Source organism: Passer domesticus, chromosome 3 (genome assembly GCF_036417665.1).
Source record: "Passer domesticus isolate bPasDom1 chromosome 3, bPasDom1.hap1, whole genome shotgun sequence".
Classification (NCBI taxonomy): Eukaryota; Metazoa; Chordata; class Aves; order Passeriformes; family Passeridae; genus Passer; species Passer domesticus.
Genome location: NC_087476.1, coordinates 24,939,784 through 24,960,821, shown reverse-complemented (window position 1 = coordinate 24,960,821; position 21,038 = coordinate 24,939,784). Strand labels below are relative to the sequence as shown.

General features: G+C 37.2%; 1 protein-coding gene across 1 annotated transcript in view; it reads left to right on the top strand.

Annotated features, from left to right (window-relative positions):
• The window catches only part of BMP5 (bone morphogenetic protein 5), a 56,960-nt gene extending 52,775 nt beyond the window's left edge, over positions 1 to 4,185 (top strand). The window contains exon 7 of the mRNA XM_064412226.1: positions 1,947 to 4,185. Within this exon, the coding sequence (XP_064268296.1) occupies positions 1,947 to 2,096 (150 nt within the window). The 3' untranslated portion in view covers positions 2,097 to 4,185. The remainder of the gene's footprint in view (positions 1 to 1,946) is intronic.
• Positions 4,186 to 21,038: the final 16,853 nt, after the last annotated feature.

Here is a 21,038-nt window from a genome sequence, read left to right as displayed (position 1 = left end):
TGTTTTTCTTTTCCAAAAATGGTTATTTTCCCATTGTTAGGAAATGTGTGTAGTTTGTCCTATTTTTTAAATTGGATACTTAATTTTTGCTCTTTTTATGGTCATTTTGGAATTGCGTGTCTCCCTTTGCATGTACTGTACATGCATTCAGTGCAGCCAAAAAATCATGAGGCCAATTAAGTTTTAGCTGTACATAAATTAGATGAGATAACAGTAGTTTAATGCTTTCTGGTTTAAATTATACAAAATTCAGATTTACACAAGGTGTGCATATGGGGATGGCTTGGGAAGCAATTATTCATATGCTCCACCCTAATCCAAATGCAGTCACCTCCTGGCCGTAATGATTACACCATTCTGAAAAAGCCTGATCTTTGGTTTGGGAAGTGATTGTTCCTTGGTACCCCTCCAAACTTAACTGATTCTTTTTTATTTTCTTTTGTAACAAGAATAGGAGAAATATGGGCCAGTACCTCACTCTCTCCCTCTCTTGTTTCTCTGCAATTGAACTCAGGCAAACAGACAATACAGATGCATATAAATAAAAGACAGGGTGCATTTAATAAGCTCTATAAACTTTCTTCACATCTCCTGCATCGCCCCCAGAACAGGCACAGGGGTAGCATTGACTCCCTGGTTATGCGAGGCAGTGGATTATCAGGTTGGCTTGCACTGAATTTGGGGTAAACACTTGAAAAGGCTGTGAACATCACTTCCAAGGGGGTATTGTAGGGCCACAGATCTTCCATCAGAGGTGGCAGAGGCTAGTGGGACCACAATTTATGGCTGGACAAACATCTGCCCAGGTCAGGCACAATCATTTTTTTCTCCAGTGCTTTGCTATTCATTTGTTAAATAGTTTTTAAATGTGTGTCTAAACTGTTACAAAACAGCTACTTCGGGATTTATTATTGCTCATTTCAAAAGACCTTCTCATGGTAACTGTTATGTATAAATTGTTTCCTGATAGACTGTTCTCTGTTGTCTGGCAAAGGCTCTGGGTTTATATCACTGCAAGACAGATGGCTCAAACAGATTTACAAAGACTTAACATACAAACAAAATCTATTACTGCTGAAGTCTTCATCTATGCCTTAATAATCTGTTGCCCTCTCTATTACAACTCCCTCTTCTCTGGCTCCCCAGGTTCCAAGTCTTCAGCATGTGTAGAATATTACATCCAACCTTCTTTCAAGTAGAAAGAACTTGAATTTCCCCCATTTATTTCCACAAGATCTTGTTTGTTCTGGGACACTTTTCAAAACTCTTTTATTCTGTTTTAATCTTTCATGATATATTTCAGCCTGGTGAACATAAAGACTTTTCTGCCTCAGCTCCTGCCCCAAATATTCTGTCCAGCTGGCACTCACCTTATGAACTGATTTTTATTTCAGTGGAAGTAGAATTGGATCCATAGATACCTAGATAGGAGCTTAAAATGCACTCCTAGTGTCTGAGATCCCACATCTTACCATTTCATAGGCTGAAAATAGTTTCATTATGAGACAGTCTGCACAACCTTCGCTGTCTGCAATAGATTTTCCTCCAACATAGGACAGCATTTCAGCACATGCTGGGGTCCTGGTGAGACCTGGGGCTTGAGCCTTTGCTCCATGTTATGCCTTGCCCTCAGCAAAGATGGTATGGACAATATGTTTAAATGTTTTCTTGAGAAGATGCATAACTCCAATTCTCTAAATTTCATCTGAAAACCAACTTTCTATCTTGGCCGCTTCTCATTTATCTCTCCATCTGCTTTTATTGTATAACCCTGCCCGTGCAACTGAAATCAGAAAAATGTGCTGGAGGTAAGCTGTACTTTAAAGTTGCTAACCGAGGAAAATTTGTGACCACAGCCCTTGCTGAATTGCAGACATGTTTTGCACTGACATTGTCCTTGCACCTCTCTGTTTGATATATGAGCTATGTATTTATCTGTCTTTCAGGTTCACTTGATGTTCCCCGATCATGTACCAAAGCCATGCTGTGCACCAACAAAACTGAACGCAATCTCCGTGCTCTACTTTGATGACAGTTCCAATGTTATTTTAAAAAAATACAGGAATATGGTGGTGCGCTCATGTGGCTGCCACTAAAATAAAAAAAATAATCTAAAGCAGAGGGTTTTATTCAAAATTGTAATAAAGTCAAGATATAAGAATTGCTGATGAAAAGGCAGGCCTAAATTTATTCCATTTCATGTCGTCTCTCATTTAATTGTACAGTATAATGTACATAGTAGCTTTTATTTATTTAAAAGTATATAGTTTCTTTTGTATGAGCAAAATTTCAGAACCATTTATTTAATGGGTCACCTCACTATGCAGCAGAAGTTCACAAATTAATTTTTCAATTTACCATACTGAAATTTGTTTTATTCCATTTCAATATTATAAAGGAAAGCCTTTTTGTGCAGAATTTTTTAAAACTAAAAACTCCAGAAGTTCTGTAACTGCTTTGTATTGTTAGAGGAACTAAAATGCATTTGGTCATATTTTGCCAATGAAAACTGTGGCAAGGTATTTATTTAGAAAAATGCACAGGAAGAAAAAACTAAACAAAACTGCTCAGCTAAACATATTTTTTCTTTTAGAACTTCTGCTCCATTAGAAAAAGTGAAATGTTGAACAGTGCTTAAGTAAATAAATAGCAGATAAAAATAGAAGTGAAAAAATTGCACATAATTGTTATAACTATTTTCTTTAACAAGATGAGTGTAACTGGAGGAGTATGTTACTTTTTGGCTTGTGACCTGCAGAGTTTGCAAAAGGCTCCAGGCTTCAGAAATTCTGTGTAGACAGACTCTTGCCTCTACCTGTGATTTTCCAAGTTAACACTAAAAATTGAACAGCAACATTCTTACCTCAAATCATATCAATCTATTATCTACGACACTGCTCTGGCAGGTATTTTTATATTAGTGTAAAACAAGCCAAAATCAAATTTAAAGAAACCACATAATCCTTCCCATTACATACACAAGCTACTATAAGTACAAACTATACAGAATACAGGGTATGGAAGGGCTTTGCTTTATTTAGCTCCCACTTCTGGATGTGTTTTAAGAGTGTGCAAGGGAAAGCACAGGGGGTGCGGCCGTTGTCATTTGTTAATCAAAAATCTTACCCCTGGTGGTGGCTGTTTTCAGGTAAAGATAAAAAACACCTTTCATAAGATGATGTTGGGTAACTTTCAGCCTACTTGCAGTCCCATCTGCTTTTCTATCATGTGGGAATTGATTTAAAGAATGGGACTCAATATGGAATACTTTTTCTTTTATTTAGCACTTGCAACTTTAATAGTTCTTAAATCTATATCAACAACTTTTTATTCCCACTAAATTTTGTCCTCAAGTTAAATCCTTTGGCTTTGAATTACACAACCAATTACAAATTACCATTCCCATCACCACTACACACAGGTTTATTTTGAATTAATGACACTTAATGTCTTTGGGCACCCCTTTTTTTTAGTGCTATAAAAATGGCAAAATGGAAATGTTTTTCTCTCTATTACATGGCTAATTATCACATACACTTTTATCATGAACTGCCTTCGTTAAAAATGCTTCCTTTAAACCATTCTCAAAGAATTGTTAAAAATGGATAGGATTGATAAGTTTCTTCTTAGACAGTCTAATCATGTAAACTCTGACTTCTCTGGTTATTTAAAACATATCTCAGAAAACTCAGATGATTAGAGACTGATAAAAACAGCATGTGTGTGACTGTGTGTATGCATGTGAATAGGCAGCTGTTGTTTTTGCAGAAACTAATTTATTTTATCTTGCTGTTGGAGTAATACATGAATCCTTTCTATGCATACACTCAATTAAAAAAAAATTAGCAGTTCTGATTTCAGCCTTGGGAACTCTTTCCCCTTAATAGAACAATTCCATTTTACACTCCTGTCTATATTGTATACTGTCATTACCTACATATCTAGATTTAGTTGCAGTTCATGCACAAGAATATATAGGAAAAAAAGGGTCTGTATCTGAATTACCATTTTAGAAAAGTTAAACTCCTCTGTTGTTTCCAAAAAAATTACTGTTTTTTTGTATAAATTGGGTAGGTGGATTTTTTGAACTCATTTTATTCTAAATGGAATTTAATGGACACTAAATTTTGGGTACATTAAGTAATATATTTTTAAATAATGGTGTACCATTTTGAGACTAAGAAGCTGAAGATTATTGTTATATTATTCTTTAAAATATGCTGTTGGAATATATTTCTATATTTTGAGACATAATAAACTTGTAATAATGTTTTCCTCTGCTGTGGCTTTGCTTCTTAGACACATGACAAAATTACACTGACTTGATGTATCCTTTTAAAAGGAAGAGCAGGAGATCATCAGTGGGTATGGACAGATTTTGTTATAGTCATCTTTAGTACAGACATTTTGCAAAATTACTTTTATTTTGTTGCTTCTTAGACAGCTGATGGTGAACCATCTACACTTCTAATAAAAATCAGACACTCAAATCATACCTCCAAGTGCTAGTACTCTACTCAAAACACAATAGAAAGGAAAAATTGTTTATACAATTCCTAATAAATCCACAACTGGTCATTTCTTTGATTGCAATAAAGGATTGTGGCACCAAACTTTCTACATGCTCTGAAGAAATAAATATGGGCATGTTTTCATGTAAACCTGCTCAGATAATCTCTTCAGTAGTACCAACTCATGCAAGACCTTTTGTTCTTTTCCTTCATCCTATCAAATACCTGTTATTTTATATATATTTATGCATAATATATGCACACATATTTAATGCAATGTATACATAATTATATTAAAATATACCCTTATCTGTAGCTATATCTGTTTCTATAGTTATGAAGACTCTTCCATTATCATTTAGGACACAAGAGCTTTGCTCTTTTTCAAGTTGTTTAAGGTTTCAACATCCTTTACAACTGGAACCTCATGGGCTGAAGACCCAAAAATCCCAGAATTAATTTTGCAAAGCTGTCTGGTAGCTGACAACATAGCAATACATTGGACCAGTGCAAAACCCAGTGAGAGAGGTCTCGGGGAGTTGTTGGTGTGGATGTCTTCAAGCAAAACAATGATCATGCTTCTTTCCACTGTGCATCTGCCTGAAATGCTGACGTGTCCTTAACAATGCCATGGCCCTTCCTTCTGCAGCAGGCTGTTCAGGTAAATGTGCAATTGTGTGAATGATTAGGTAGGGAATGCAAATGAAGCCACTCGAGGAGCTTGGCTATCTTCAGGAATAAGCAACCAGACCTTACTTGCTGCACAAGAGAGAGCAGCTGATTGCTTTGCATACTGGGATGTATAAAACTGTGGAACAGTATTAGTCTTTACATTATGATGTGAGTCAATTGTCAGACTATTTGGGGACTCATTTTGGTAAGTGGTAGATGCAGAAGTGGTGTGAGTTCCACCTATGCTGTAGACTCTCTGAGGAACAACATAGAAAAGTTGCTCTTTTGGATTGCAGTTCACCTATTTCTCTCCAAAGACTACGGCGTAGGTTTAGGACAGTGACTCTGGTTAGACCTTGTTTGAGCAACTGTAGCCAGTGACAATTGCTGACACCTTAAAAATAACATTACATTGTTGAAAAAGTTTTACTCAGATGTTTATTTTGTTTGTGAAGCTTTGAGAAACCTCCTGTTATTATGATGGGGTGTCACTTTTGTTTTGGAATATAATTTTGTCTGCCATTTACTGGGGAAAGGTTTTCACTGCGTACTACTTCTGTTTCAGTTGGTTGTTGTTTTCTGAGCTTTTTTTTCAATTCCTCTTTTGGAAAAGATTCATGATAAATTGAATTTACTCAAAGATTGTTATAAAAATGGCTTAGGCTTGTACTCATAAGATCTGAATTGTTTCAGCAATAACCAAAACATTCTAATTACAGGACCTTAAAATTACGTTATTTGCAGTCTCTACAGCTTTTTTGCTCACACATTCAGCTGTGTAGAGGGAGAATCTGACATGTGGTGCCTGAATGACAAGCCAGCCACATGTGAATTATACAGCATTATCTTTTACTATCTCATCTGAAGTCACAGAACTTGCAAAATGTGATTTACAATGTGTTACTGAATTCTTACTCACAGAGCTTGAGCAAGATCTTGATTAAAAACAAAAGAAAACTAAACTAAAAAATGCAACAAAAAACAGTGAGAGGAGGTTTTCTTGCCATCTTAATTCAAATAAATCAGCACCAAACGTGGTATACGAGGGGTCGTGAATCTCATGTGAATTAAAAGGGCCTTTTGTACTCTGTTTTCCACATTTACAACACATGACACAGACACTTCTCCCAACTGCTATATTTCCAGCTAAATGCTTTTTGTTCTCTTCCTGTACGTTTTTGCTTCCAATAAGCACCACCGATTATTCTTATTAATATGAATGAATATTCTCATTGCTTTAGCAGATGTTAATGCTTTACAATAGAAGTGTGTGTTATTAGTATTGCTAAACTTTACATGTACAGCAAAGTGAAGAGACTCCACAAAGAGAAGAGCAGATGAGAGGCAGGATAGGGAAGAAAACCAGGCCTCCAGTGTCCCAGTGCTCTAAACCCTCTTGCACACTCTTGACAAGGGATGCATGCACTTGGCACTTCTGTCCATGCAACTCATAACTTTAAGGAAAGATAGGCAGTCTTAGAGGTTACCTGGACCTATACTTTGCATTTACAAAATATTTTTTCTATTTTCATGGTTATTTGTGTGCAGAATGCAGAATTCCACCGCACCTTTCCAATGTGGGAGTGGTGGAGTTTAAAAGCTACTTCTAAGGAAGCAACAACTATCTTGCAGCAGATCTTGGAGCACCTTTTCAGCAGGGTCATAAATCTGTACCCGTAGAGTTGAAGGCAGTGTTACATCCCTCCCTTTTCTTACATTTCCCTCCTCCTCAGTGGGAAGTTCAGCAATGCTTTAAGACTGGGACTGTGTTCATATCTGTATAGCAGGGGTTCTCAGGCCAGATGTTGGCTGGAGATGTGAGAGCAACATATTTTCTAGGGAACAGCTCTCAGAGAATAATATTGCAGCAGAGATATGGGAGCTGATCTTCTCTGTAAAACTGGTCCTGGTCTCTTTTGTGTTTCCAGCTGACTTATGAGCAGAAACACTTGTGAAAATGAGAAAGGTCTTTGACTAAATTGTAAGTAGAAAACTTTGTGGGGGATCTTTCTGGCATCTCTGGCCCCATAAATTCTTTGACAGAGAAGTCCAGGCTTGAACCTGGAGCTATTCGACTGCAGAGAGACCAAAACTCGGACAAGACATGGTAGAGAAACACAGTGCATATATCAAACTCCATAAACTGATCTAATTGGAAAATAAAGCTTTTCATGCCTGGTTATTTTCTTGGTTGCTGAGCTGTTCTGCCACAAGAACATGTGTTCCATTTTATTTGGGCAAATTTTACATCCACCACTGGGATTCCTTTCCAAAATTAGTGTTTCTCCCTTAACCTCTGCAATGGCTCTTTTCAGCCTTCTCTGCATGTTATCTGTTTTATTATTCAAGACTAACAGCTCCCACCGGGAGTGCTCTTTCCTAGACTGTGCTGCAGGGACAGAACAAAGACAAGACCTGCCAAGTCAGTTACTTGTTTAACCGGGATGTGAAACTTTGAGACATCTTTTTGCTTATTTTTTCTTTCATTTTTGCATGCATTTGGATTTCTCTTGGTTTGCTATCTTGGTGTGAATTATTGTGGATAAAAATACGTATGTAAGTGAATAGGGTTCCATGAAACCTGTCTGTGAAAGGGATCTGTACATTTAGCAAGAAACAAAATTCCCTAATTGGTTTCATCTTTGAAAATTGAATTAGTATAGCTAATTCTATTCCCCATAAAGAGTTTTTAGGAAACTACTGAGCCTGAAAATATTTCATGTTTTGAAATCTACTAATTTAGTGAAAATTTAAGAGTTTCTAATTAGCAGGACCTATACTGTGTACCTCAAGACATATATCCAAGGACCAGATCCATATTCTTGGATATTTTGTATGTGTACATACACAATCCATCAAAATTAATAGTGCCCTTGAAATACTTTTAAACATATTTCTGATTCTTTCTGTTTACCCATATTGGACAGTGAGGTAATGAGAGTGGTATTCATGCCAGAATACAATTAACTCCTTAATTCTCAGATGTCTTCTCCTTATAAATAAGGCCTGATGCCTTTACTCTTTTCTCTCACACATCTATAACAAAATATGGCTGAAGTTAACTTGAAATGATGGGAAATTAATTTCATGCTTCAAAATTGAGCTGAATGTGGAAGCTCCCAAACTTAAATTAGAAGTTTTAAAAGCAATCATGAAAGGAGAATTTAATAAGTTTTTTAAAAAGATCCTTGCAGAGCTCACAGCAGCGCTGTGTAAGTGGCCCTTGGGGCAGAGGAGCCAGGACTGTGTTGGCACCTGGCAGAAGCCCCATCAGCCTGGCAGGGCGGTGGCTGCAGGGCACTGATGAGCTCAGTGAGGAGCCAGCAGCCCACGTGTGTGGAAAGGAGCCTGGGAGCTGCAGGGCTCCCTTCCCTAACACAGTGCAGACACAGGGGCTGTCCGGCCGGGAAACAGAAGTGTCTTGTAGAAAGGTGCACAGTAGAGCCCACTGAAAATGCTTGCATTTAATCATAAAAGTGCTTAAAGACATGGCTCTATTTCAAAAAAACCAGAAACCTATTCCTTGTGAAATTCCCACTCCAGCTAAAATTTCTCCTGACATTTCTGAGTGAAGCTTCACTGACATTTTCACAGAGGTTTGCTCATTTTTGGCAGGAAAGAATTTGACCCCTCTCCTTAATCATGTTACACCCCATTTCCACTGACTGTCTCTTTTCCCATTCTCTTGGTTTTTCCCATGATGTAAATACACACTGCAGTAGAAGCAGCAGAGTTCCTCTGGATTTACTCTAGAATAGCTAGGTTACTAATAAAACTAAGAATAGCTAATTGCAAAATATTTCCTTCAATGTTTTCCTCTCATTCCTCTGAATCTTTTCCCTTAGCTGACCTTTGCTGCTGAAAAAAGCTGTAAGAAATGAGCCAAATAATAATTGTTAAGGCAGAAATAATGTGAAATGTACATATTTAAATTGTTTTAATTAGGTAACTAAACATGATATACAGGTGTTAGATCATTCTCCTTGCAGTCATTAGTTACATGGCACTGCCCTGACTCTAAGCACTAAGTAAGACCTATCAGCCTTCCAGGAGACCAGTCGGCTTGAATTTTCAAGCAATGCCAGGCTGTCGGGCTGTTTCATTTCACAGATGTGATTTTTGAATTTTTTTTTAACTGATTGATCCTCTAGAAGTTTACTCAATACAGTAACTTTCCTCAGAAGGGCACTGGAGTGCAGCCAGGAATGGTAACCTCTCCCATTAATGTATTTGGATCATCATGAGAACATTGTCCCCAGTTTGGTTTTCTTCATGTACGTGTACATTAATTATATTCTAGATATTAAGAACAGTACTATGGTTTTTCTAGCAAGGAAGAGATGTCTGTCAGACAGTAAAATGCATCTGTGGTCATTTCTACTTAGTGGTTCTGCCTTTATAATCTAGTTTTCATGATTGCCCAAAGACTACAGAATCCATATCACCCATTATATCAATTACAACAATTAGCTTTCCTGTGGACTGCTCTAATTTTATGCATTTCTAATCACCTGTTTGTTGTAGGTAGTTACTGTGCTCATTTACTTGCAACCAAATGCTTTAGTAATTATATATTTGTTTCCTCATTTTCCCAACATCAGCTTTTTCTCCTTCACGGTCACAATGCAATCTTTTCACATTGCAGAAGATTTAGTATTCTGTTTATGAAGAGTTGTGCAACCTCCAATTTTCCCCTTATAAAGACAAAAGGAAGTGCTTTCAAAGCCATTTCTATGTGACACAAAACAGTGGTTCTGTGTAGATTTTTGAGCTAATAATGCTTCAGAGGCTATGAAATTATATTACTGCCTATTTCCAGGTTTTTGCAGTACCAGCACCAACTCAGTCAGAAACCATATATTGACATGGAAGTACACTATGTGGGGTGGAAATTCATAAAAATGTAATTTTTTTGTCATGTGAGGGTTGAAATTATTGAAATGAGTGTGCAAAAGTTTGTGAATGGCAATTTAAAATGTATTTTCTGTGCATTGCCCCCTCAACGCAAGCAAGCCAAGGTGTAGAATTAAAGGGTGTCCCAGTGAGAACATTTCTGTGAGGAGTATTCAGTGAGATGCAGAACATCAGCTCACATTGAAATCAGCTTTTAATTTACACTCAGGGTTTGCTTTCTCTGCTTTTTCCCACGGAGACTCAGCTGCCTTAAAAGTTCTGTTATAATAGCACCATCTTCTGACTAACATCCTGTCAGGAGTACTTCTGAGTACTTTCGTCTTTGGTTCATTGCAACTGTGAGGGTCCTACTTCTGTGAAAAGGTGGCTGTTCCCCTGCTTTATGCAGTGCTCCAGGGATGCAGTGAAGTGGTTAACCATACAGTGCAATCATCTGTGCAGAGCTGGGAATTCCTTAAATTTGGCAGCCCAGTGTTGAAATGTACACACATTTCCAATGAAAATGTTGAGAGAATTAAATTAAAACAGAAAGTGTTCTGCTGACATTTTTGATGCTGACTCAGTTTTGCATAAGTAAGAATCACTGACAGCACTTGCATTCTCAGTCTCCTCCAAGGCCAAGACTGTATGCTAGATATTTTGAAGAGTCTACTACAGTATAAATACAGCCAAGCTAGTAAAGTATTAACCTTATTTAACCTTTGCTTATGAGCAAAGATGTAGATTTCAAATTGCTAGAAATTGTTGGATAGATTTTGCAAGAGGAAATTGTATCACTTTCATATCAGACACACTAACTCTTGGCTATGTTCTAATACATGTGGGTCTTTTCTTCCAATTTCTACCCGGATAGTAGAGAAAAGACAGGACTGACTGGCAGCTGACTACCAAAGCAATTTAGTCAATTAATTTTGGAAAGTCTAGACACTAATATTTGAAGTCACTTATCCAGTTCATTTAATATAAATTATTAAAACTTCAGATATAGTTTAAAGGGCATAAAACCAGAGTTAGAAGTTTCCTTGGGGCAAGAACATGAGATAGGCTTAAAAGTTCTGGGTTGCTTCCCCGCTTCTATCATTGATTCACAATGAAATTTTGGAAAACAAGTAGCCCATATCTGCGTGAATTGGTCATGCATTGGTAAAGGACAAGGGAAATTAACTAGGCTTTGTGAGATCTTTTGACATTCAGATCCATTAAGCAGAGCAAAAATAGTGCAGTTTGTGGCATTAAATACTGTTGTTAGTTTGTTTCTCAATTCTTATCTGCCATACCCTTTTGTGATAAACCAAAATTTTCACAGATTTATTAGCCTCTTTCAGTTCTCATTTGTAATACAATAATGACATTTACAAGTATCAAATGAAAATTAAGAGGATAAAAACCTTAGCATTAATGAGGGGATCAGATAACAGATAGTCCTGTTTGTACATATTTTCTCACTAATTTTCTCACTTCGAGGTACTAATTTTTTTTTAATTCTAAATAACTCCTTCAGTCATAAACAAAGAAAATTATTTGCTCAAGCTATTTTTTTTGCTTAGTCCCTTGAAGTGACTTTCTCCTGTCTATGAAATGTTACTGTTCATGGTCTCAGAATTTTCTGAGAAAAAGTGAAAAAGTCTGAAAAACGTAATGTGGAGAGCTGATGACTCACTGAATCTGAGAGCAATTTTCTCTAGTTAGTGACTTAGTGGGATGCACTGTAGCAGTCTTTGCAGAATTTTACATGTGCAGAAAGAACAGAAATAAATGCCTAAATAGACATTGTAGTTGTGTTGATCTTTATTCCCCACATGACATAAAAGTGAATAAACCAAACAGAAGTATCTGTCATTGGTTATAGTAATATTCTTTACTGCATAGCTCCATAGGGATATTGAGTGTCACCAAAAACTGAGTAGCTGGGGCTTATGCACACTCAGAGCCATCTACAATTGCTCACTTAGAAGTCTTTCTCCAAAGTCGCGGTGAACTCACTGGATCAGAATACTCCTTGCTGCCATTTCTCCACTTATTTTCAGAACAAAAATAAAGGTAGATGTAACTGTAGACCTCATCTAAAAGGTCAAGAGAAAGAGAACTATCTGAAAATAGCTTGGAGCAAGACAACAGACTCTGCATTCAATTAAAATATTCGTGAGATGATACCCCCAGATGGATTTAGTTCTTACGTTGGTTTCTAGCTATACATATTTTTTTCATCTTCTGCACAACAAAATGTAGGATCAGAGCCCCTCAAGGAACCAAAAGCCCTTAGCCAAGAATATAGATGCCCCAAAATTCATAATTATCTTAATTTTCTTCTTTCCCCGCTCTAACCCTGTTTACACTGGTGAACTGTTCTGCATATTAAATTTGCATTCGATACATTAGTGACTCTCCCATGCACGTGTCTTTGATATCTAAGCACTTTTCCTCTTCACACACTATCATTGAAAAATGGTTTTAGATGTCTATTTGTTAACATATGTTCTCAACAGTTGTATATCTGTGTGTCTTTCCATGTGATATTTGTTTTTCCTGTGCTTTATTTGCATGCATAAATAAAGAAAACATCTGTTGTTGGGATACATGATTGGTCTTTGGAAAGGATGTTAACCTTTTTCACTCCATCTATTTCAAAAAAGCAAAGAATTGCTGAGCAAACAAATTGGTCTATGGACTCAGTATACTGCTGGAAAGACCTGAACACAATGTGATGGTACCAAGCTCTACATTTTGCCTTCATCTTTCTGAATTCTCTGGAAGATAGGTAAAAATCACATGGAAAAAGCTGTGTCTCTCTGGGTGATGGGTCTGTGCTTGGCTGATTCGTGGCTTCTGCAGACAGCTGCAGTATGCAGCATAGTGTTCAAGAGTAGAACAAGACTTCTCCCTGAAGGACTGCACATGTAACACATGCTTTAGGGCTCCCCCGTCCTCCTGTGTTCAAGTTTTGCTGTTATTTTGGGATTGCTGAGCACTGGTGTTCATCCACCTGTATCAGCTCAAGTAGGCATTGTTAAAAGGCATCATCGTCTTTGCATGAAAACAGAATTGCTTGGGCTTGTACTTTGGTACTACTGTATACTGCTTTGCTTATTGATTTTTGGGAGGTCATGCATAAGACTAGAAGCTTTGGTCCTCGAGCTAGGTCTAAAATTTGTGCATTTTGGAGCAGTGTTATTATGTTTGGCTGGTATCACCTGGAGTTTTGACACTGTCATCTTATTGCAGCAGAGAAAAATGAAGCTTTCCCACATCATACAGTGCTGTGTGCACAGAAAGAAAACCTGGATTCAACAGCAAGCATTTATCTCAATGATAATTTTTGCATCTTTCCAAATAATGGAAAGATGCAAAAAAACCCAGATTTTAATCCCATGGATTGTGCTGGCAATGGAAGAGTCTTAAAATTTGATTATTTCTTATTATACTCTTGTTGTTTTATGAAAAGCTACACATGTTGTAAGTTAACAATTTTAATAGGTGATTATTAATATAGGTTTTATAATTATAATATAGGTAATAGGAAATCTGATCAGAATGCCAGTATAAATTTTCTTCCTCTTGGTTCCCATGAAATTTTCTGTTTTAATTCTATTGAACTAGAGATTGAGAATTTAGCCTTTCTCTTATTTGTACCTGATATTTAGACATTTTTTCTCATTTCTCAGTGATCAGACATACACAGGAAGATATTAATAATAAAATACAATGCATGAAAATGCATAAAATGTGATCCTCTATTGTCGTTTCGGCTAACAGATTTTTTGCTACAACTGCTAAAATTGCATTTTAAACTTCTTCACAAATGTCTGAAGAATAATTAAAGGTATAAGAACGGCAGACTGTTGGCTTTGCTGCATGCTCTTTAGGGCCTCACTCAGAAAGTGAGAGAGATCTAATTAAGGTTTGGATAAAAGTGCCATATGGAGAGCAAGACATTATAGATTGGGGTTTCATGTCTTTCTTAAGAACTGGGAAACAAGATTGTCTGAGGCTAAGTTAACACAGTAAGCACTGTAAGTTATGTAATTAAAACTTATTCATAGACATGTATTTTTCAGCCACTTATCCTAGCACTATAGCAATAATTAGCAGAAAACAGAATTTATGACACTCAATCACAATATGTCTTTCAAAAAGGCTCTAGCTAAGTTCTAGATAACATGGTGCTTAGTAATATATGGCACTTGGAATCAGGAGTCTATTGTACAACAGAAATTATTACAGCCATTACAATTAGTCTTGAATGGTTTGGAAATAGAATGGGTAAAAATCACAAAGAAACCCAGAGTAATTAAGGATTTCCATAACATTTTCAAAAGTACCTTTGATATAATGAGTTAGAAATCTCAAATTTATATAGGAAGCCAAATGTTATTTTAAAGCTGCAAAAACTATAATCCAAACACAAATTCAGATAAACATTAATATAGGCATCACTGAATCCATAAATTGCCTGAAGTCTAATTTCTTCTGGTAAAGTTCCATAAAATGCTTAAATACTTCCCCCTGAGGAGTTCTTCAGTACTGGCTACACTTGCTTAGTAGCTGATGCCTTAATGTTTGCAGCAGGCCTGTTTCCTTGTTGGCTCAGTGGGCCGGTGTGCAATCATAACCTGCCTCAGCTTTTCCAAGACCCACTCTTTGCCAGGGCCCTGACCTCTCCCTTTCTCTGTTTGTTTGGCCTTCTCTGTGCTGAATCATTTCAGCATGCAAGTCTGACAGAAAATGTTGGATGTGAAAAAAGGTGCTTTTACCCTCAGTATGCTGACCAGGATCAACGCACCACCAGCCAAATGCTCAGGTGAGTGTAGGAAAGGGTGGGAGCAAAGGGTGGGCAGAACCATCTGGCTCAGCCTTTCTGCTGTAGAAACCCACCATCAGCAAAGACTGGATTACACCACATGGAAAAAGCAGGAATAAAGATGTTTTCTTCACCCCAGTGGTTGTGAAGGTTGTTTCCAGTCACTTAAACCATGGAAGATTTGCACATTGATTTTCCCATCTGCTCTATTTGCCATGAGCAGTTTAATTTGGGCTCTCATTTGGAGGCCAAATCCCCTGACCCTATCACATGGGCTACTGTGCACCCCACATTTTCTCTGTGCTAGCAGGTGACTCAAGAACTGAAGCAGACACTGCCAGACCCTCCTGGAACCCCACTGAGCATCCAGCTTAGCTTACACCACCCTCTGGGAATCTGGGCAGCCAGTGTCATCTTCCACCCATGGACTATCCCTGCAGCTCCTCCATGCCTCTGCTTTCCCAGGTATGTGCCACATGATGTGCCATTCTCAGCCATACGTGGCTTAACTAGATATTACAAGTTTACTTTCTCTTCTGAAGGATATTTTGGGATGAAATGGTCTTTGTATTGTCTGACAGAATTGTTCTTCTTTCAGTAGCATACTTAAATCTTTGTGTAGGAGAGAAAATATGTTTATGATTATGAGGATCATTACCTTCATGGCGGAAGAACTCACATGGGATATGTGGGCTGTAATCTCCTCAAGCTGCTCTGAACCCCACATTACCACATCTTGCTCTCTAGCATTCAGCTTTTTGGGCAAAAGGGAGCACTGGCACTGGCATGACTACTTTTTAGCACCAATAGCACACTTTTTTTTTTGCCCAAGACTGAAAAATATTAGTTCATGAAGGAATTCATATCATGAATTCCAGTTACACAGGGCCTTCTTTTCTGGCAGATCTTCAAAAATTGCTTTAGCAGTATCTGCTCCTTAGCTTAGTCAGTTCTCCTATCAGTTTCTCTTCAGAGACAGCAGCTTCAGTCTTGCTGATTACTCTTGGGGATGGTGAGATATGCAAACCCTTGGGGTTATGGTGCTTAGCTTTTTCATGACTATTCCCTATATACAGACCAGAGTCCTGGCTGGAAAGGGAGCTTACACCTTTAAGTCCCTTAGAAACTTTTGAAAGTATCATTGCCTGTCATATTAGCTGAAAAATGTTTTATGCAGAATGTGATACTCCCTGCTTGCTTCAGGGTATGTAATCTGGACTCTGAACCCTGTGGTCACTGTGAAGCCTCCCATTCACAGACAAGTTAAAGAGATGTAGACCAAGAAAGCTTATTGGATTTCTCTGGCAAATGTAATGTGAGACCCTTACATAGTAGCTGATCTAATTTTCATCAGACTCAGCTCACTATTTTAGGAGATTTCACTGCAGAAAGTAAAGGAATTGCTTCCATGACTGTATTTCAGCAACCAGCTTAAAAGTATGGGAGCTTTCTCTTCTTGTCCTGCATTGTTAGCTTTAGTTCTGTTCTATGCTTCCCAGTTAAAATTGTGTTTTCCTTGTGACTGTGTTGTTTGAAAATTGTCTATAACTAAAAAATTGTAAGACCATACACATTAGGTCTGAAAATGCTCACAGGAATTTTGTCCATTTGCCTCATATATACACCTGAAATATATCTCATGAAGCAGAAAGGCAATTTTAGTCACTGTAACTCTGTCTGCTCCAGCTTAACAGGGATAGGGCATGGGATCATTGTATTTATGTGTTCTTCTACTGTCCATCTCCAAACTGCTGGTTAATAACTGCAGGTTTTTCTCTGGACATGGTTTTGGCTCATGCTCAGTGTCTCACAGGCTCAGTTCAGGGATGGTATGTGCTAGGGGAGTGCTGCCAGCAGGCAGGAAGGGTGAGGCTGTCCTGCACGGGAGACAAGTACACAGTGGATAGCTCTGTGGACATCACCCTGCCAAACCATTTGTCCTTGGAGCCACAGGGTGAGCCCTCAGTGACTTTATTCATTAATATGGATCTACAGAAGGCAACAGACCCAGGATGAGAAAGAACATTCAGCAAGGATAAGACCTTTGTTTCAGCCAGAGAAGATGGATCTGTCCAGACTTCTCAAATAGCAGAGTATAGAAAAAGCAGCCAATTGAACATGGTAATTTGCTAAGAGGCTGTTTCTCCTTTTTCCCTCCAGACTGTATTCCCACTTGATTTCACCCTGATATTTCAAGAGAGCTGGGAGAGGTGCCACTGTCAGGTGGAAAAGGTTATGATGAGTAAAGGAGCAGCAATCCAGGACTGTCCTGCAGAGACCAGGGAAGACTCAAGACAAAGTAAATAGTTATAAGAACAAAAAAAAAAATTCTGTAAAATTGGACATTTTTCCCTCTTTTAGATATAATTGATAGTTTCTGATTGAATACGGATTTCTGAATTAAAAGAAAAAAAATAATTACCCAGAATGCTTAGCTTCATGTTTCTTTTCATTTTGATTTGCACATGTTATGTGGGATCAAATTCATATGACATTTAATCTCAGAACATAGTTTAAAGTTTTGTTTCATATCAGTTGGCTCATTAAATTGGCTTAAAGGTTTTTATATTCCATTTAGGACATACAGCTATGTTTGTTTATCTTTAATAAATGATATATCAGTAGTCATATAATTGATTGCAATATTCATATTTATTGTAATATTAAATTTCACAAGTTGCTGTTTAAAATATTTCATCTATATGTTGTATTTTTGTTCTCCTTTAAATTTTTCCTTTTAATTGTACCATTAAAAATTACTTGAAATAAATAATTTCCTTAAATGATATTGCTTATTTAATTTTCTTTTTCCTAATGTAGCAAAAATGATACAATCTTTTATATGATTAAGGAACAAAAAACCCAGAGTACCTACAAGAGACATGAAGTGTTGTATTGCACTAAATAGAAGGGAAAGCCAGAATCAAACATTAGCACATATGCTTCAAAACAAGATCTTCTTTAACTGAAGAAACAAAAGATTTAAGGAGTTCTTTGTCTTCATCAGAAAATACCAGTTTATTGGGGGGTGTGTGCAAAAAAAGAGTTCCAAGACTTCTCTGAACAGAATAGTCTGGGGGCTTTGTGCATGCTAAAGGAAGATTTGAAACATTTTTTCATTAGTTTGGCACTGAATTTAAAATTTGATAATATATTCATTGAATCAACTTTTGCTGAAGATGGCAAAAAATGTAACTTTTGGAGTGCATTTTCTGCTAATCCAGCTACTTAAGTTTGCACAGCTGGGAGACTTCTATTTTTTCCTGCAGCCTTTTCTCCCCCTCCCCCATTCTGATTTGTTATTGTTTGAAATTCTGAGAATGTTTTACACACATTTTCAGTGTACAACATTTGGATCCTGATAAACGAATGACAAGTATGATATAAAGCCTTGTGGAAGACCCTGCAGGGTTTGCCTAGAGAGAAGAACACATCTGTCTCCAGCTGTGCACTTATTTAGGAGTGAAATTACTTGTCCTGGGTTGGGCAAAGATAGTAATTATTTTTTTTGTTGATGTGAAGATCAAAGGTTATTCTCAGGAAGTGGGGACAAAGACTGTGGTATTTAGCAGGAGAGATTTATCCGGGACATAATTTAGTGCATGTTTTGCACGTTAACCTGGTGCTAATGCATGTAGATGGCAGAGAAATTGTAAACAGGCTGATGTAAGATAAGTTATAATTGCTGAAAAGTAAATTAATCTGCTGGTCATGAATCTTCTACAGTTAGCAGAACCTGGAGCAGCTGCTGCATTCCACAATCACACTTTGGAAAGAAGCTGCTTGATCTGAGGATTTCTTCCTACAGTGCAAATAACTTATTTCTCCTATTCCTGTGTAGCTTTCTGTTTATTTATGTATTTATGTATGTATTTTAATAATGTAAACCTGGTTTTAGGAGCAGTATCCAGTTTTAGACTGATATAACTCACAAATTTCTTCCCATAAGAGTGAATCCCTTGGTTTTGTGATTTGCAGTGTGCAAACTGAGAATACCCTCCCCCTCCTTCAAAACCACAGAGGTAGGAGCTTATAAATATGACTTTTCATAACTGGGTGTAGTATGACCTCATGGTCAGAGATGAGATATAGTATTTATTTCTCCACAATTTCCTGATGCTGTTTCCATGAAATAGCTTTCTCATGTTTCTCATTTCTAAATTTGACTTATATATGCAAATACATTAACTCTTTTAAAAGTTGCTCATCTATAAAAAGAATACACAAATGGTGTGAGAAAAGTGGAAAAAAAAGTTACACATTGATGATTGAAATGCCTTACAGCAGACTAAGATTTAATTATTATTTATGCACTATTATGACACAAAACATTTTTCAATAGTACTGACATAGGCAGACAACTTTTTAGTTTAAAAAAGTATGACTCTCACTATCCATAGAACCTCCATGGTTCCCTTTACTAAGTCAGATGCTGCTGAGATTTGTACTGTTTCAAATAAGGAAAATGCCATGAGCTAAAAGGAGATATACTGATATAAATCCAGAATAAATTATCTGAAATTTATGCTTAAGCATAAAATGTTTATGGCCAATTCCCATGACAAAAATAGTCTGCCTAGAAGAGGTTTGGCAAAAAATCAGAGACAGAAAACCAGTTTCATAATTGTAGCTCATTCACAAATATTAATGGAAACATGTTTTGCCATGTATATTAAAATTCAGTAATTTATCTCATGAATAATTGTTAGGCTATGGAGAAACAATTAAGAGAATGAAGTTCTAGATTTTCTGTTCTTTCTCTGTCTTGGTTTTAATTTTAATATGCTCATAAAAACTCATCCAAAGGACCAAAACAAATGACTTTTCAGATGCTTTGCTGTGATCCGGTCATCAGACATCTGAGGGAAACAGGTAGTGGTGGATTGCCCAGGGAACACCTAAGCAGGCTTAGACATGATAGAGAAGCTTTCACCATAAACAGATTTGGTTTTCTAATTTTGTGCAGTCTCTGATAAATCTCTCAGTGTAGACTAATCTGCTATTACAGCAAGTGCATCCAAAATCCAGAAATTCTCTGGCTAATTCTGGCTATAAGTCAAACCTCACTGTTTCCCCACTGTACTGCCCTCCCACAGAATAAAATCTTACTGGGTTCCATTAAAATAGCAAATGAACTTTGAATTAATTGAGGGAAAATCAGCTCTAACCAATGAAAGACAGGCTACCAACTCTTCCTAGGGGTTACTCTTCATTTAACATAAAAAGGCTAAAATAACATATCTTTTAGCATCTCAAGAATGTGGATAAATGTAGCATTTCTGTGCATTTAAACCCTTAAGATGGGGTGAATCTGCAACAGAAAGTCAGCAACAGCACGTCTTGGAAGAGAAGACCCTATCATGGGTTCTTTTCAAACACACCGAGCAGAAAGCAGCAGGTACAATGAGGCTCAAGGTGAGGAGACTAGCAGTCACTACAGGACTGAGATGATTTAAAACTATCATGCTACAGACTTCAGCTCCTGAAACTGTAGCTTCCTTGTTGACCTTGGTGATGAAGAGCTTCCATGTTGAAAGATTTCAACGGTGCCAGCGCTCCACAGTGTCAAGTTGCTGGGAAAGGAGCACGATGAAATCAATAGCGGAGTTTGTGGGCATGCAAAGACCATGACTGTAGCAGGGCTAGGTCATATCAGGTGCAGTAGCTGCTATGGTATCTCTGGGAGAGAAACAGCCATGTGTGCTTTCTGCCTTTGCTGACAGCAGTTGTGGTACAAAGCCAAAAATACCATAAATGTAATAAAATTTGGGAAAAGGTTATCCATACTCCCACTGATTATAGACAGAGAAAAAGTTTTGTCTACATAACTACCAACAATTAATTTTTAAAAACCCATTAATGTCTTGTATTATCTGTAACTTCTTGGGGTTATTTATATATTTCTTTTTCATTTACAGAATGTTCTAATGCATGTCTTTTTAATGTTTTTGTTTGATTTTGCACTTATTACTCAGTTAACATTGTTTTTAAAATTTCCCTGAGTAAGACTGAAGAAAAATTGTTTTGTATCACTGTCTATTCCTTGGAAGAAAAAAAAAAAGAGACCCCAGGCTTGTCTCCTTCAAATGTTCCATAATGACAAAAGGGCAAAACCTTCAAAAATATTTTGGAAAAAATTTGCT